At 36.4% G+C, this 19,662-nt stretch overlaps 2 protein-coding genes across 2 annotated transcripts in view; one reads left to right on the plus strand and one right to left on the minus strand.

Moving 5' to 3' along the window:
- Window positions 1–12,712, plus strand: part of LOC306856999 (voltage-dependent L-type calcium channel subunit alpha-1D-like) — a gene marked incomplete at its 5' end in the record, with an annotated part of 95,413 nt that extends 82,701 nt beyond the window's left edge. Inside the window, 8 exons of the mRNA XM_079396606.1 lie at window positions 100–216; window positions 1,197–1,591; window positions 3,189–3,215; window positions 5,515–5,643; window positions 5,744–5,883; window positions 5,977–6,083; window positions 7,071–7,385; window positions 8,586–12,712. Coding sequence (XP_079252732.1) covers window positions 100–216; window positions 1,197–1,591; window positions 3,189–3,215; window positions 5,515–5,643; window positions 5,744–5,883; window positions 5,977–6,083; window positions 7,071–7,385; window positions 8,586–8,885 — 1,530 coding nt within the window. The 3' untranslated portion in view covers window positions 8,886–12,712. The remainder of the gene's footprint in view (window positions 1–99; window positions 217–1,196; window positions 1,592–3,188; window positions 3,216–5,514; window positions 5,644–5,743; window positions 5,884–5,976; window positions 6,084–7,070; window positions 7,386–8,585) is intronic.
- A 121-nt stretch (window positions 12,713–12,833) lies between these two features.
- On the minus strand, window positions 12,834–18,193 carry LOC306856962 (parapinopsin-like). Its single transcript, XM_079396545.1, has 4 exons — window positions 17,608–18,193; window positions 14,940–15,268; window positions 13,678–13,911; window positions 12,834–13,527 (listed from the first exon to the last, which is right to left on the minus strand). Exons 1-4 carry the CDS (start codon window positions 17,939–17,941, stop codon window positions 13,408–13,410), a joined length of 1,017 nt encoding a protein of 338 aa, XP_079252671.1. The 5' UTR covers window positions 17,942–18,193; the 3' UTR covers window positions 12,834–13,407.
- Window positions 18,194–19,662: the final 1,469 nt, after the last annotated feature.

Consider the following 19,662-nt stretch of genomic DNA (forward strand, 5'->3'; position numbering starts at 1 on the left):
CATGTGTGTGTGAGGGTCTCCGTTTTCAACATGTCGCTGCTGTTCAAGGGCTTTCCATTCAAGAGCGGGTCCTTAGCTATCTTGTCGTCACGGTTTCAGGCTGGCCTTCGTACGCTGCATGACATTGGGCCAGAAATCCGCCGTGCGATATCATGTGACCTGCAGGATGATGAGCTAGTAGACTTTATACCAGAGGAGGACGAAGAAATTTATAGGGTAAATTATTCACCTTTTATGACCACTTTCTCCTTATAAAATCGATCTGTACCTTATTGTCTCACTTTAACTGCCTGGTACAATTGAATACAGTTGTTTTTAATAGTAACGATGCCTTAAGGGAATTGCGATGAATGGTTCGCCATCCCTGGAGGTCATACACACCTAGATTAAGACCTTGAACAGGGATAAAGTAGCAAAGTTGACAATCTTTATTGAAAAAAGGTTGACTTTATTGAAGAGTATACAATTTGTATCGCAGGTTTGTATTAATAACGTTAGCCTTAGCATAGCATATCTAATTCAGTGTATCTGCATTTCTCTTGATATCAAATTCAGTTCAGATTTAATCAGTTCATGAAATTCACTCACACCATACGCCATTTTACCTCCTTTCCAACTTCTTTTTCCCATGAGATCATTAAAAATGGCAATCAAATTGACTTGGCATTGGATAAATGGTCAGAGATGCCATATTTCATTTTTTGCAAAGGTTGTGTGGGATACATTTTTTGACCGCAAAAAATTGTTTATTGCATCAGCGAAAGAACGATATTACAATTGCAGCTTGTATATCTATTTGTTAAGGGTCGTTTACACCAAGGATGATAACTACAACAATAACAATTGTTCCAATTTAAAAAAAAATATTGAAGTCCACATCATGGCTATAACGATAACAACACTGAGGGATGATCTTGTTGGGATCACTTTTAGAACTCTTTTTTTCCAGCTGATGAACAACTAAAACATTGACAGCCAATCAGAATCCGCATTCAGGCAGCAGGCGACAAAATTGCAACGCGCAAGTAAAATAAACAGAACATTATCGCCTTTGGTGTGAATATAGTTATAGTTATCTTTTTAGCTATTGTTCTTACGTTTTCGCTTCATTTGCGAAAATGTAAATATGGCGTCAACCCTGACTAAAGTCCATCGCGTATTTCTTTAAACTTACAAACACAAGTATATCTTCACAGCGAAATGGAGGACTCTTTGGCAACCACATCAGTCACACAAATGGAGACACCCGGAGCAGCTCCGGCCATCAGACAAATGCCACACAGCGCCCCCTGCAGGTGCAGCCGCCTCCACATTACGCCCACATGGAACATCCCGTGGGGCGTCTGGGCCGCGCCAATGCCATGGCGCAGCAAAACCATCATCGCCACCACCACCACCATCATCACCATCATCATCATCACAACTCCTACAACAAGTCTCCCAAGTCTACCAACATCAACCTCAACAACGCCAATGTGTCCAGCTTACCCAACGGAGGACACAATCGTTACTATGAGCACATGCCCGCTAATGGTTACCCAGGATCGTACTACGGAGAATACGACAAGCCCAGGACCCCACACGGACAAAGGTGAATGCTTGTTTTGTACATCCAACATTTTGATTTGACTATTTTGGAATATTTATTTTTGTGTATTCAATGATTTGTCAGTGCTAGTAGATTATATTGTAATCTCATGTATGACACTGATTTAAACCAATTCCTTAAATCTATTCGGATTGACTGGAATTGCTTTAGGAAGGGTGTTTTTCAAGGTCTTAAGTAATTGACTTCTTTAGTAGATTATTGAAGAAAGTGACTTTAAACTCTGCATTCATTTCAATTTATGCTTTTAGATGATTATTCATCTGCATTATCTCGGTCAAATTTACCATCGTTTGCCAAATTTTCACAGGCAACATCCATTCATTTCAATTGGAATGGGTGTGAGTGAAATTTCCCCATGCAGTTTTTGCAACATGTCCCACAAATTCACAACAGAAATCTGCTTTGTTTTAAAATGACTTCTGTTTGAGCTGGGCTTCATTCATCGCAATATTATTAACAATAGACAACTGATCTTTTTGCCCTCAAAATTTGGCCGAAATTTGCCTAATGTGACCGTACCTTTAGATCATTAAATTTCAATTATTTTACATTTTAGAATTTATCCACCTTTGAATCAAACCACCTGGCCCTCGTCCCGCCCACTGTCCTCCTCTGACCTACACTGGTCCATTATCTGACCATGTTTTCTTCAAGGTGTTTTCACAAACCCGATCTCATGAGTAAACGTAACTATTTCACAAGGTGCTGACTTCGTTTGAATTCATAAATTATTTTGTATGGAAACAGATAATTTTTAGAGAAAAATTTAGTATGAAGGTTCACACCTAACACCACTCCTAAAGGTAACATCAATGAAGCTTAAGCAGACTGTACAACGTACAAATGAAATCATACATGAATTTACCACTAATTTGCCAAAGCATAAAATAGTTACAAATTTGAATGTGTGTTGCTTTACTCTAGCACATTTGGTGCAGACCCAAGTCCATTTGAGATGTTTGCCAACCTTGATATTGGACACCAAGATACAGTCTTACTTTACTGTCTCATCACTGTAATGAGGCCATTTCTGGATGAATGGCTTTAGAAACCAGACAAGATTAATAAGGCTTGATATGGTCATCTGAGCAAAATTTAGCAAACATTAGACAATATGTGTATAATTCACAAATACTTTGTTAAAATCCTTGTTAGATTAACCCAAAGAATCGGAGAGGAAATAGAATTATGTTGTAAAACCAATTGGTTCATTTACCAGAAAAAGATTTATCAAAATGAATCAAATGTTTAGACCTTCGATAATCAGTTTCTACCAACTTCAAAAAGTGAAGCCAAAATTTTCACCTTTTTGGTGCTTATTTAGTTAGTCAAACCACATAATGCAAAGTAAAATCATAGGTGAGGGACGGAGGACATGTTTTTCAACTCGGGTTTGGACAAAGCAACCGTGTGAAAACAGCCTCACATATATTAAAATGCTGTATATATCATGAATATACTGTATGATATATGTGTCCATCCATTCCTTTTTCCTATTCCTCTGCTTTTCTCCACCTTTCTCTCTTTCCTTCCTAACCGAAATGCTTTCTCTTAACCATCTCTCTGCTTTCTGGAACAGAAGGCGCTACTATGAGACGTATATTAGGTATGTTACATTAGGTATTATATGTTCACATAGCAGGTACTAATGCTTGTAGAGAAACAGATGGTGAATGATAAGCAGAACTATGTTCAGTGAATAACAGCGTTGGGATTTCCACCTCTGCCCTGTCCCATATGGTGCTTTAAGTTGACTTTACATGTTTGCGAGACTGGTGCTCTTGAAGGACTGAGAGTGCTATTTGGGACAGGGCTTTACACACACACACACAGACACACAGAGACAGACAGACAGACTGACTTTCTACAAAACTGGAACAGGTTGATGGGAACATCTAGTAAAGCATTCCCAAATCAGGATGCGTCTGAGTCTCTGTGTGTTGTGATTGGGTGATGAAGGGAAAGAGGAGGGGCTTGTTGCATGTGTCTGCTGGATAACTGGTGCTAACAAAATGAAATGCTTGCCTTAAAGGATGACTCATCAGATTAATACTTCATAGAAATGAAATAACACTTAAACGCAATGTTTATTTATTTTTCTAAAACAAGAGTTGTCCTTTAAGTTCACCTCAGCAAGGATGTTGAGATGTCTTATTTAATGGGCCAGTGGGGCTGTAAGTCTGTCTAGACTTTAGAGTAGATGCCATATCTTTCTTCTACAAAAGCATGGCTGTGAGTCATAGAAGTATAGTTTGCTCAACATCTTATTTATTTTGACATATTCAAATTAATGGAAGAATATGTTCTTTCTTTCAAGGTACATGCAGTGGTGGAAAAACTATTTTGAAGCAGTAATTTCCCAAGCAACAATATGCATGTCTTTAAATACATATATTACAATAATGCTACTATTATTATTCGTTTTGAAGCAGCTCTTCTTATATATATATATATATATATATATATATATATATATATATATATATATATATATATATATATATATATATATATATATAAACTAACAACATATACACTGCTCTAGAGTGCAAGCTTTTTTGAATTATACTGATTATATTAAAATACACAATGTAAAAATAATTAATTTATTTAAAATGTATTTTTCCAATTAGAGCAGTATTTATCTAGCAATGAATATGTAAAAAAAAAAAATACTCCAGTTTGTATAAAATTTGTAATCCTGTTATAAGCAAATGCATTGTCACAGAAAAGCACGATGTGTTGCAAAGTGTTATTTTAGTAATATTTATATACTAATATTATTATTATTAATTATATATTAAATATATAAATAATGTAAGTTATTGTTTATTTTATGTTTTCATTTTATTTTTTGTTAAATTTTTAGTCATTTTGTAGTGCTTTTGTCTTATAATAATATTAATATTTAGGTTTAATTCATCTTTATTTTAGTTCAGTTTTATTTAAGTCTAGTTAGTCATTTTAGTGCTTCAACAAACGTATTTCAGTTATATTTCTAATTTTCTTACTTCTTTTCTTAATTTTGAATGGGGAAAAAAAAATTAAAATGCAAATAATACAGAATTGACCAAGCTTTGACTAATGATCTGAAAAATTCAAATATAGTTCAGTTAACTATTACAAAGAATAACTGAACATTAATTCACAAATAAAATATATTGTGTAAACTGTTACTGCTTTGACGTATTATTTTGGAATAAATGTAAAAATATTTAAAAACACAAAATTGATGGAATTCATACTTTGCTTTAATAAATAGAATATTGATTACATTGTTAATGTAAAAATATAAAAAGTGTTGTTTTTTTGTTTTGTTTTTCTTTCTGATTGTGTAATGTTTATTTAACCAAGTAAATGTGACTGGAACATGAATTTATATTTGATTACATTTGCCGCCTCATTTCAAAACACCACCGCACACCACTGATGCATATATATAAGAGCTATACTATTTTAAAAACGGCTACTGTCAAAATAGAGTGACGTTAGTAGCACTTTTGGTTAGTGAATCTTTAACACAGTAGTATATATCGACCAGACTGTACTTCTTTCACAGCCTCATTTTTTTATGTCAGTAAAATAGAGAATTCACTCTAAGGTCTATGCTTCAGTCACTGAAGATATCTAGACTCGGTGCACTGAAAACTTCAAGTAGAATATCTCTGAGCTGAGACTAGATTTCTTAAGACTGTACAGCTTGTTACTAAAGACTATATGCAAAAGCTAGAAGGGCTATGACACTGCTGACAGCTGTCTTGATAAGATTTTGCTTGTTTTCAAATGAGGTCTAACTCCGTCACTGCACTCTGGAGCCGTACGTCTGCATGGTAGTGCATGGTTATCCGCTGACTCGTTGACCGCAATCTAACCGGCCTCTCACTGACCTCTTGACCTTCACGCAGGTCGCAGGGCAGTGACAGAAGACGACCCACTATACGCCGCGAAGAGGAGTATGAGGAAGACCGTTACTCTGGAGAGTACTACAGCGGAGAGGAGTTTTACGAAGATGACCGCATGCTCTCGGCTGACAGGTAAAAAACTGTTGCAACTGCTGCACTTCCCTAATTCAAATAAATCACATTTACAGCAGTTCATCCGATGGTATTTACCGTATTACACGTCCTTGTGCAGGTACCCCAACAGTGACCAGGAATACGAGACGCCACGCGGTTACCATCATCCTGACAGTTACTATGAGGATGACGAGCAGCCCCTTTATCATGATTCACATAGGTCACCGAAGAGAAGGCTGCTTCCTCCAACACCGCAAGGCAAGTCTTGGGGTTCCTTACTTGGCCCTCTGCTTAATGGTTCAGCTTTGTTCAGCATCAGTGTTGGAAAATATTAATCGCTCTCGTTTATAGGTAATCGGAGACCGTCATTTAATTTTGAGTGTCTGCGCAGACAGAGCAGTCAAGACGATCTTCCTCACCAGCACACCGCTCTTCCATTACATCTCATGCAACACCAGGTGACATTAAATATGACACTATGTTCTGTGACATTGGAGTATATGACATTATTATGTAAAGGCTGAATATGGTAACATTCTAAGTCATAAACCATATTTATTAAAATAGTATTCAAATTAATTCCATATATATGAATGTATAAATAATTTATATTCAACAATAATTCAAATCTGATATAATAAAAAAAATACACATATACACATATATATATATATATATATATATATATATATATATATATATATATGTATGTGTATATATATGTATATGTGTGTATATATATGTATATATTATAAATAGTGATTATTTATATTTTAATAACTAAAATTATATAATAATAACTTAAATATAGAATTATAAATGTATAGAATTTTAAATATTTACATTATTATTATTATTATTATTATATATAGCTTATAGATACAGAACCAATTTAAAACATAACTGACAACAATAAATGTCTGTATATAAAAAACATGTCATTTTAATATACATACATACATATATATATATACACACATATATATATATATATATATATATATACATATATATATATATATATATATATATATATATATATATATATGAAGCTAAATGAATAAATGTAAATGTGTATATATATATACACACACACACACTGATATTCTTTTACAATATATTGACATATGTCTTATGTTTAAAGTTGGTTCTTTGTTACTTTGACTGTCTTGAATAATTTTTTTAATCCATGTTTACTTCATTTAGAAAACTTTTCGTGACAGTGTTTTCATTTTATTTTTTATTTTTAATATTTACAACTATAAATAAAGAAGAGTAAAAATTAGCATGCAAGAAATTGATTTTGGCATCAATTAATGAAATATTCAGTTTTATTACAACCCTATATTCCAGCATACTGTTATGTATAGTATATTTGCTGTATTTATATCACATTGTATATTAAAACAATACATTTCTATTGGCCACTGTACTTGTTGGTCCAGGTGATGGCGGTAGCGGGTCTGGACTCCAGCAGGGCTCACAGGCTTTCACCTACTCAATCTACCAGATCATGGGCATCACCTCCTCCCACTCCTGCGAGTAAAGACCAAACACCGTACTACACGCCGCTTATCCGCGTGGACCGTCCTCTGAGGGACAGCGCCCACAGCAGCCACTTATCCATCAGGAAGAGCTCGTGGTATACAGACGACCCCGAGTACCAGAGGAACTACTCACCCGTTCACCTACAGGTTCCACCCGAGTACAGAAACCAGTACCACCAGAAGAGAGGCAGCGCTACCAGCCTGGTAGAGGCGGTGAGTCTCAGACCTCTTTTGCCATTTATAAGATGTAGCCTGGCAAACATTATGAAAATCAGTATTTTTTTAGGTTAATTTGTTTTTTTGTCTTGACGACTTTAAAGAAATGTCTCAGTATTTATGTATTTGCTATGAAACCCTTTCAAAGTTTATTTAAAATTGTATTAATTTAAATAGAGCTAAGTAGATACAAATTGGAATGCTAAATAAATATACAAGAAAAATATGTGTTTATGTATATTTTAGTGCTGTCAAAATTAGTGTTAACTCAGGCAATTAATTTTTTCAGTTTAACGGGTTAAAAATATTTAACGCAGGGGCAGACCGAGGGTTGGCCACTCCACGTCTCTTTTTTTTCTTGACAAGAAGCACATTTATTTAGTCGCAGAACATCTTTATGAGCACATCAAATAGTAGACTTTTCAGACGCGGCGCTCCAACTTCACTTTGGCACCAGGCACGAGTCAAACGAGCGTGGAAACGGTACTGTGCTCACAATGCGTGTTCTTCAGTTGCACATGCAAAGGCGCCAGCGTGCACATAGCTTGTATAATTTCATATCAAAGCATGAATGAAACTAAACATATCAAAGCCAAAACCTCATCACCAAACACCAATGACTTGTACATAAGGGTACTGTCATTTTAGACGCGTCCAAAACTGTTGCAACAGTGATGGAAATACAATTTTTAAATACATGAATTATGTTTCCATCTTTGTTGTCAGTTTTGTTAGTGCCTTTTTCTGTTGTAAAGAAGGGGGTGTCCCAACACTTTTGTCCTTATAGTGTCTATACAAGTCATTGGTGTTTTTGGCTCAAGGTCTGCATTTAAAGTCACACCAGAGGTGTTCAGCTGGGATCAGGACTTGGTTTTCTGCAGACCAGTCAAGTTCTTCCACACTGACTGAATCAATCATGTCTTTTTGAACCGTGCCTTATACACAGAGGCACTGTCATGTTAGAATAGAAAAGGCTCCTGTCCAAACTGTTGCTATAAAATTAGAAGCACACAATTCCCTAGAATATCATTATATGCTTTAACATTAAGATTTGTACTCATAGAAATTACTAAAGTAGTCAAACATGTTCATTAGAAGAGGGTGACCCAATACTTTTGGCAATATAGTGTATGTGTCAGTGAAGACAGAATCTATGCTTACAGAGCAAAGCATAATTTTCTCCTCATGTTTGAGCAGGTCTTGATATCAGAAGGACTGGGTCGCTTCGCCAAGGATCCGAAGTTCGTGGCCGCCACAAAGCACGAGATCGCGGACGCGTGCGAGATGACCATCGACGAAATGGAGAGCGCCGCCAGCCATCTCCTGAATGGTGGCATTACGCCGGCAGTCAACGGTGTCAACGTCTTTCCCATAATGGGCCCCAGAGACTACGAGATGCAGGATGTCTCGGCTAGCTACAGCGACGAGGAACCCGAACCCAGACTGCAGTACGAGGAGGATCTGGCGGACGAAATGATATGCATTACCACTTTATAGCACCTGATTAGCGGTTGCTGCTCTTCCTCAGAAACTGATCAGTGAAAAAAACAAATCTAGAGTAGATTTACTGGCTTACTACCTAAAGAAGTGCCTTCACAGCAGAGCAGAAAGGCACCACAAAATGGACGCATCGGTGCCGCTCGCTCACTTCCTGTTCACGCAGGAACTTGGCAGTCATGGCGCCGAGGAGGAGTTCATTCGAACTTTGGAGGTGAACTTTAATTGGCTGCTTGTACCGTCACTGCAGGAAATGGACCAATGAGCAGCGAGGGGCGGGGATGGGGGGGGAGTCTGTTTCCACGGTGATGACAATCAAAACCAATGTCATTACCTCAGTCACTTTATTAAGGGTTTTGCATATCAAGCACGTTGCACGCTCAATGCTAGCTAAGTACGGCTTATCCCTCAACAAAGGCTTTAGTTTTGACTCGCCCCGTACGACTATTTTAGTACCGCGTAAGGTCAAGTGCATATTTTAGAGAACAAACGCTAAATCTACAGCACTGGTTTACAATTAGGATATCATGCAGGTTTGTGGATTTGGAGAGGATTTCAGCATTTGTGTTAAATGCACTAGCAGACAGGTTATTTTTAACTGTTTGATATTTCATAATATGCTGTAAATGACTTGTAATATATAAAGCAAAAGAAAACTTTGTAAAGAGACATTTATATTTTGTAATTATGTACTGTACAAAAAAGAAAATCAGCAATATTAATCCTAATTGATGTTATTGCATTACAAAAAAGGCTAAATTTGGTGTTATTTTAATAGGTACTGTACTTTATTATTAAATTCTTTGCCTTTATTCTTTGCTCATATGCATTCTTACTCGTTTGTGAAAAGTATAGAACAAAAAAGCCAATTTTCTATGAGGTTACGTCTGTGACACACCCGCACAAGATATGCAAGTTGTTTTCTCAGTGTCCGTTTCATAAGCGTAACCGACGTAGTGTTCCTTTAAAATCTACGGCATACAGTATGGGGCATGAGGGTCGACCCCCTTTGAGGACTTTAGTAGGGCTTACAAAATTGTGTCTTAATCATGCTCTTGTTTGTGTAGATTGAACGAGTGTCGAATAGGACTTCCCGTTTTAAGACTTCGTGTTTCGTTGCATATTTTGTGCCGGGGAGGTGCACAGGAAGGTGCAATGGTAAATGCTTTGTGCATTAACAATGCTGCTTAATTAGTCTGCAATTAAACTGTACGACCCTCACCAGGAACATGCTGCCACTTGGAAAAGCCTGCTGCCGCTGGCTGATCTATGAATAGCTGATCTAGGAACAGCGCACTACCGCAAGGGGTTTCGGATTAGCGAATCATTTCTACCACTAACGTATTTAGGTGTGCTTTGAATACTGAAATCTTCCTTTAGTTTTATAATGATGTTGATGTTACGATGACAAAATGTGATGACGGGAGTTTTGGGTTGCTTGAAGTGCATGTTTGCATCATGAATCCTTAACGGAACAGTTCAGGCAAAAACAAAAAAATTCTGTCTTTATTCACTGACTGTCAAATTGTTTCTTCCTCAGTGGAAAAAGTTGGGTTTTGGAAGTAAAATTTCAGTTTATTTTCTCCATAAGGGAAATAGATTTTTAATTATAACTGTGAGCTACAAGGTTGTTAATGTTTTGCTGAATTTGTGTTGAAAACTACATTACCCATGATTCTATACAGAAAATTCAACCAATTACAGAGTCACATCTCCCATGAAATATTCATATGCATTATTTAGTGATAAACTGAAACTTAAAAATCCAGTAACTACACATATGATCCATAACTTAATAGTTTTATATTTCTCCATTGTTTTAATTTGACTGTCATTTGCAGTGCTTCATGGGACTGTAGTTCTTTCCCTCTTTTAAGACTTCAAATACTTTTTCTTTAAATAAAAGGTTGTAATGTGATTCACGTTGTAGCTGCTTGATTTGATTCATGGCTTATAATGCTTTAATGAAGCCCTCAACGGAATTTCTACAGGAAAAAAAATACTTCCAGAACCAATGCCACTGGAAAAAGTGGGCAGCCGCTAATGCACTCCATACATAGAGAATATTTGAAGAATTTTGCTGCTCAAAAGTTATTATACAGCATTCCTATATTTAAAACAGTAGAGGAAAAAAATATAAAATGCACACCTTAAAAATGCAATGTAAGTCGCTTTACATCAATGCATCTGGCAGATGTTTTAATTCAATGTAAATGTAATCATATGCCAAATTTACACTGCAAAGGTGGCACAGAAGCACTTCTAAAGTGGTATTTGCATTTACACAGATACAAATACAACTGTGTGCTTTGATACTAGGGGCTGAGGTGGGTCAGAGCAGGCTTACTTTACTCTAGCTTTTATGTAACATTAAAAAAAACATTTGTAAAGTTTAGAAATGCAAAAATTTGAAAGTTAAAGGGGGGTAAATGACAGAATTTATTTTTGGGTGCACTGTTCCTTTAAGCAGGACAAGAAACAGGTTAAGCAATACCCCCCTTATTTGTTTTATTTTACTCTTTCTTTGTTTCTTCCCACCTTTCACTTAAGCTCTGGCTTCTGGAAATACCTCTTTTAATGCAGGGGAAACATATCAGCATTTAAAGCGTCCTTTTTGTGAGTGTTCTTGCCTTTAAGGTGTTGTAAATCTGTCCTTAGTCCTCAACTTGGGATACATCAATTCAATTGACCTTTTGTCATTTCTAACAGGCAATTTAAAGCCGATTAATGCATTATGGGCAAAAAAAAGAAGTTTGACTGCAAAGGCCACTGCCTTGAAGTGTAAAGCTTCAATACAGCTTAAATAAAGGGAAATGAGGGGGTTGTTGGAATTCTTGTTCTTGAGTGTTATTGATCTCTTGTGTTTTGGAAGAGTACTGTGCTTTTCAGTCAACCGAATACTGTCATGATACACTGCGTGTGCACATCTGAAAGGGCTCTCTGAAATGATCCGTGCAGGGGAAAAAAAAAAACAAAAACATGATGTTGTGTTCTGGTCTTCATGTCAATTATACTGTATCTTGTAAACGGACCAATGCACATTCTTGGCACATTGTACTATTCGTAGCAATTACTGGTAAGGACAATAAAATATGCATTATTTTTAATAAACAAAGAAAAAAACTTGTTAAACGAAAGATTTATCTTTTACCTCGTGTCAGGGACTCCTGAAAAAAATTTGGTTTCTTAATATACCAATGGGATTTTAGTATTAGCACATTGCTGTTCGTCTTTGCACAAATTACTGTAACGTGCAAATTGTTTTCTCTGTTTTCTATTCATATGTTGTGTATCAAGGTGGGCGAATTTTGTACTATTTTCTGTGACTGTGCGTATGGTTTAGTGAAATCTATATTTGTCATTTACATTTCACCTTTCAGTGCTGGAGGGGAAGAAGGTGCACTCCTCTGTATTGTTAACATTAATGTTAACAAAAAAAAGGAAAAAAGTATTATACAATTTTCAGAGCCACATCTGTTGATTATCACATTTTCATCTAGCGTTGTTGCTACTACTATTATATACTTTTTCTTATTAATGCTGTAAGGAAACATAAGATTATACTGTAACATATGTACAGAAGTAACGGAAAGCTGCGTGGTGATGTTCTCCATTTGAAAGTCTTTATCTTTGCTTTGTTATGGTTTTTATTCCATGTAGAAAAAGGAAAAAAAGGTTTTCTCTTCGTAGCAGATGACTTATATCCCTCTAGGTTTTGTATTGATACTTTTTTTTTGTAATTTTCCTATTTATTTTGGCCTGGACTTGATTTTAATCAATATTGAAATTTTATTTTCTAATGATTAATACAGAATAAACTTAATGAATAAACTAATGACTGTGTCACTTATTTGTGCAAGAACATGGAACTGCAATTCATTACATTACAATAACACTTCAGTACAGCTACGGCTTAAATGCTAAAAAAAAGAGTTCCTCAGTAGATCTATGGGTCAAGGTGTCTTTAATTGGAAAGAAATGTGAAAAATTAATCTGATTATATTGCAAGATTCATCTGGGGCTCTGGGAGTAGGTGATGTAGCATTTAAGAGTTTTAGAATCGAGATTTCACCAAATTTGATGTCTTTATTGTCACTTTATTGCACTGTTGCTGTATAAAAGTATTGGCTTTAAATGTTGGCCTATCTGTAGTACATAAGCTACAATCTAAAAGTTGACATGAGCATAAAATGCTGTTGTTTTTTGCTTGTGAGAAATACTGGCTTGCTTGTCTTTCATTCAGGAAGGTACTGTATGCATATTTTTTTCCATTTAAATGCTGTTTAGAATGAGAATGTCCCTCTCTCAAAACCAGTTAGTTCTGAACAGCTTTAGCAAGCAGTGAAACAGATGTGATGTGAATGAAAGGTTGTTGGCCTTAAAAAGGCCACTCTATATGTCCCATCTCAACTTCAACAGGAAACATACAGCAAAGACATTTGCATTCATCAAACCATATCACTTTTAGCAGAAAAGCACGTTCATCATGCTATAACATGACTGTATTGAAACATACAGTAAGTCACTCTGGGCTGATTTTGTTGTTCAATGGTGACACAACGGTCTGAACATCAGATACATCTTCCTCTGAAGGCCAGGGATCCCTTCCACACATCAGAAGTTGTATTGCATGCTTCTGGAACTAGAAAAACAGACAATTTTTACTACATTATATTAATTTATACACATGGTGAGATTTCAAATCTTGTGTATGTTTGGTGTGAAAGTCATTATTGTGTTAAACTATGCAGATTATACCGATCCTCGTGATTTATCTGCTTGTTTCACTCACCTGTTTGTTCATGTATATGTAGATCAGGGGGTTGTAAACAGTGCTGCTCTTGGCCATGTATATGGGTACCACCTTCACAAGCACGGCCAACTGTACATCAGGGTTGAAGACGACCGTTAGAGCCAGAGTGGCATACGGCAGCCAGCTCACGAGGAACGCCAACACCATCATCACTACCATCCACGCCACCTTAGACTCTGCCCTTGCAGCCACACATCCACCTACCTTAGCTACCTGTCAATGAAAATATTCCTTCAAACTATCAGGGGTGGACTAAGTACTCAAATCAAATACTTTAATAAAAGTACAGCTACCCTAATAAAATATTACTACAGTAAAGTACTAATTTTCAAATTTAATTTAGTAGATGTACTAAAGTACTTAATTTATAAAGTAATCGATGCACCATGTTTATTATTTATAACATCCACCACTAGTCTGCATATTGATATGCAAGTAAATAATTGTACCAAAATTTGCTATACACTATCAAAACTTCAATGTTCTAAAAAAAAAAATTTAAGCTACTGATCATTTGTGTGCAAACTAAAAAAAAAAAAAAAAAAAATGCAAAATCCCTTAAATGAATGGTTCATCCAAAATGTGTCTTTGTTTCTTCCACAGAACAGATTTGGAGAAATTTAGCATTGCATCACTTATTCAGTCCACTAAGGGATCCTCTGCAGTGAATGGGTGCCGTCACAATAAGAGTCCAAACAGCAGATAAAACTATTATGGATGAAGGACTCGTATTTTAGCCAGAAGCAAACTTTGAAAACATCTTGATGTATTGTTTTTCTTACAAACATTCAACCTTCCACATCACAAGACATTAATTGATGGACTGGAGTCCTGTGGAGTACTTGTGGATTATTGTGTTGGTTTTATCAGCTGTTTGGACTCTCATTCTGACGGCACCCATTTACTGCAGAGGATACATTGGTGAGCAAGTGATGTAAATAATGCTAAATTTCCCCAATTTGTTCTGATGACACAAACTCATTTACATCTTGGATGGCATGAGAGTCCGAAATTGTCAGCAACTTTTAATTTTTCAATGAACTTTTCCTGTAACATTTCAAGTTTGAATTGGACATCCCTCTTGGATTTCATGAGTGAGGTTTTTATATCATGTTATCTAGTAAAAGTAAACATTTTACAATATAAAAATACTCTGGCAAAGAACAGGTACTTAACTGCAACTAAATTTCACCAGCTCATAAGATAACTTCAAAAACATAAGTAAACTGGAACTGTCCTACTTGTCTTAGCGTGTAGAGCAGCCATGAATATGACACCACAATGATGATGAATGGCACAGCGAAACAGAGAGAGAAGTAGCAGATGATGTAAGACACATTCTTGAGATCTCGACTCTGCCAGTCGGGTCCGCAGGATGTGCCGGCTCCCTCCAGTTGGTAGCTCCCCCAACCAAAGAGAGGCGGGGTATTCCAGACCAGAGACCAGAGCCAGGATAACAACAGCCCTCCTGCGGCGTGCTTGGTCTGGAATGTGATGCTGCCCAGAGGCTTGCACACTACAAACAACCGTTCCACAGCAATCAGGGCCACTGTGCACAGAGCTGTTATACCTGTGCAGTCAACAGAGGAAACAGAAGAATTCACAGTTAAGTCAGAGTTCACTCAATTTGTATTTTAAGGTTTAACACAGTTGATCAAATGAATGATGTTTAATTCCCAGTCATACACAATAATGTCACAGTAAGATTATTGCCTTGTACAATATATAAAACATGTTTGCTTGAGAAACAACTAGTTTTTAGGCAATATTTTCTGGGAAACGAATAGACTGATTGATTCACGAACAGGTAAATTGTTTGAGCCAAAGTGTCCTGACATTTTATCCTACCCATCAGATTGTCCTGTCAGGGTATGAGTGATAGAGGACTCAGATGCAGAGTAGAGAACGGAGAAACTTTTATTCTCGCCACAAAACACAAAATAACATAAACAATATTTAACAGCTGCTTAGGGAAGCGGAGATTCCAGAGCTGGCCGGCAGCATCTGCAGACCATACAAGCTGCTGGATCTCCGTGCTACGAGTCCTGCAGCACAAGGGAACAGAGGGACAGATAAAGAAGCGTGAATCTCACACAGAACACCAGCAAGGACAAAACAATCTACTCACAATGAGGAACAGGAAAGTAGGGACGTATAAGGGAGTGGGGGAATGAGCGACAGGTGGGGGAGAGTCAGCTCGTGATCCGTGCACTACCGCTGCACCATCAGCACTGATTGCCCAGACCACGAGCTGCCGAACCTGACAGGACAACACAGACAGCAAGAGGAGCCGGGAAAGCACCCTGAACCGTGGCATGTCCTTCCAGGGCATACTGCGCATGCACACATTTTTCTCATGCCGAACAACATTTACTGTAAGGGTATGTTTAGGGTTGGGGTAGGTGTAGACATGAATAAAACACAATCTAATAAGTAGAAAAGTTTATTTATTGTTGGTTTCCGGCCGTATCTGTATCCCTATATCCACAACTGTGAATAACACAATTACTGTATTTTCATTACTGTAAGAGTAGGTTTAGGGTTGGGGTAGGTGTAGACATTAATAAACTATAGCATTTTTCGTTGTCGAATTGTACTACCTACTGTTTTAAAGGGAGGTTGTAAGATCTGGCAAGGTAGCACAATAGACAGAATACAGTCTTTTTAGTGAATAAAAATAAAGTGCAGTGCAGTCTGTTTTACTAACAAATAGGCTACGAGAACGAACGAAAGAAAGAAAGAACAGAAGAAAGAAAGAAAGAAAGAAAGAAAGAAAGAAAGAAAGAACGAACGAAATAAAGAAAGAAAAAGAAAGGGGACTGGATGTCTTAATGAATCATTATATGATCATGAGGGAACGTTGCTGTTTGACTCACTCATCTAATGAAATTTTGAAGGAATTCCATCAAAGTCAGGCGGCTATCAAACTTTTTTAAGGTAGGCTTATTACTTTCAATGATAAGCAGGTTTCGTGTACCGGACACTTTCACCTCTAAATGGTAATTTTCAATAAGCAGAACACGATTCGTTAACGAATAACCGGTACTCAGTGTCAATCGGTCAGATGGGTTTGCTAAACGCCGAATCGGTTTGCGATTCAGTCTGAACCATTCGGACAGTTCCTATGCACTGATATGTTTGGACCGGTTTATGCAGTAAAAGACTATTTGTGACAATGGACCACAAAACCAGTCTTAAGTGTCAATTTTTTGAAATCGAGATGTATGCATCATCTGAAAGCTGAATAAATAATATTTCCATTGATGTATGGTTTGTTAGAATAAGACAATGTTTGGCCGAGATACAACTATTTGAAAATCTGGAATCTGAGGGTGCAAAAAAAATCTAAATATTGAGAAAATCGCCTATAAAGTTGTCCAAATGATTTTCTTATCGATGCATGTTACAAATCAAAAATTAAGTTTTGATATATTTACGGTAAGAAATTTACTAAATATCTTCATGGAACATGATCTTTACTTAATATCCTAATGATTTTTGGCATAAAAGAAAAATTGACAATTTTGACTCATACAATGTATTTTTGGCTATTGCTACAAATATACCCCACCGACTTAAAACAGAAAGCGAAAAGAGCACTGAATGAAGTGAATTTCAAAACCCTGGAAATGTCTCCTTTAATCTGGCAGCCTATACGAAGAAGCTCTTTTTAAGGATCGCCTGTAGGACCAGCTTGTGAACCAGCAGGTTTGTTGTTCAACAGTAGCTACAAAAAGTAGGCTATTATGATATTTCCATGTTTTTGAACAAATGCCTTTGCATGTATTACACTGTATGGTCCCACCACAGTTACTGAACATTTAAATGTAATTTACAAAAGAATACAACTCTAAATTATACTGTCTAAAATCATTATTTAGTGTTGGAACCAAACCAAAATAAACTTACCAAATAATGCAACGCAAAATCCCTCCAATACACAGCCGACCCGTCCCATAATGTAATAGCCCAAGGCATTGGTCACCACAGATGGCACACTTCCTGTTAATGTGATGCCCAGGTCGGCCACGGCGAGGTTGACCAGGGCAAAATTCAGTGGTTGCCGCAGCTGTTTGTGCCGGAGGGTGACGACTATCACTGTAGCATTCAACACGACAGCTGTGATGGAGAACACGGCCATGAGGAGGGACAGTGTGATGAATCCTGCCCAAGGCAGGGGCACCTTTGCACCAGAGCCATCGTGGATAGACGAGTCATTCAAGAATTCTGGGAAAGAGCCCATCCCCTCAGGTATTAACTAAAAATACAGATGTATAAAAAAAATCAGTTCCTCTAAACCGTTTCGTGTTCTGTAGTTTTGGTAGTTTTCCAGTCAGTTTCAATCTATATTCTTCTCTGCTGTGTAACTCGAGTTCATCAGACATGCACCTTCAAGTCGGCGACACACAAAAAAGGGTTCTTATTTAGATTAGGTGCTGTAAGAAGAAAAGTCCCAAAGATCCAGACTTAAGACACAATAAGTCCTCCTGGGTGTGAGCTCTGATCCAGCTCTTTCCTTGATTGCAGAAGAATGACTTGTCGAGTTTAGAATAATTAAAAAAATGTTATATGTTTTTTGAAGAAATCTCTTATGTTCACCAAAACTGTGCTTATTTTATAAGAAAATACAATTTAAAAGAACTGTTCTTTACTTAAAAATATTGTAAAAATAAGATAATAGTGAATGCTTCTTGAACAGCAAATCAGCTTATTCAAATGATTTTTGAAGGATTATGTGACCCTGAAGACTGAGTAGTAATCACAGGAATAAATTCAAAATATATCATTTGACATTTTAATAATATTTCACAATATTACTGTTTTTACTAAATATTTGATCAAATAAATGCAGCCTTGGTGAACATTAAGGACATAAAATTATTAACAATTGATTTATGAAAATATATTTTTTTTCCAAACTTTTGACCCTGTATTGATTGATTTTAATGAATAAAACAAACAAACAGCTACTTAAGTTTTTCATTGCTAATTATGATGCATTAGATAAATAACAGCAATAAAGTAACTTTATTTACTTTTTACAAGTTTATTCCTCAAAGTAGCTAATACACAGTATAATACTCTTGGAATTTCTTTTTTTTTTTTTCAGAGGCTGTACACTTTTGTACATCTTTTGTACTCTGAAAGTGCACGCTACGTTGCTCAAAAATGTTTACTTTCTCTCAGCACCAAAAGTTAGCACTGAATTTTGATATTTTGGAGTCATGGCTTTGAAAAGAATGGCAAAAGTGACCTGATTTACATCATTTCACTTTGCATCAATGCATTAAAGTTTAATAATGTTATATTGCTGTTTAAAAGATGCTCCCAGGAATCTGTATCCATTCATAAAGGCGTGTGAGTGCATGTGTTTATGACAGATTTAGTAAGAGGTTCTGTGATTAACTGTGCAGAGTAACTCTCAGCACCTTCAATGCCAGATGTCACATATGTCCAGTACTATATTTGACCCGCTAAGAGTTTTAACTTCCATTAAGACGAGACAGAGATTACTGTGTGTTTGGTGCCCTGCATTAAAATAGATGAGAGTGAACTCCAGCACAGACTAACCGGATTTGCTTCAAGAGTTGTTAAAACTATTGCTTCTGTCCCCGAAAGACCCATAATTTCTTAATCTTATTGTTGTCTTTGTCATTCTGATTTAAGAAGGACCACCAGGTCACCAGTGAATAAAGACTTCTATTTCTGGATGTGCATCTATATAGCTCCACTGGAAAGACTGTAAGTTAAGGTAAGGTAGGATATTTTAGACAAAAGCTGTTCAAGTGAACAAAAGGTTCATTTGAACCATTTTAATTTACATAGTTAAAAATATAGGACAAATTGAAGATAAGATTTTTAAAAGTTTTTGAAAGTCTCATATCCTTTGCTCAATAAATTTACAAAATAAAAAAATTCAAAAACCCTAATTTTTCAATGTGTGTGTGTGTGTGTGTGTGTGTG

Source organism: Barbus barbus (assembly GCF_936440315.1).
Source record: "Barbus barbus genome assembly, chromosome: 37".
Taxonomy (NCBI): domain Eukaryota; kingdom Metazoa; phylum Chordata; class Actinopteri; order Cypriniformes; family Cyprinidae; genus Barbus; species Barbus barbus.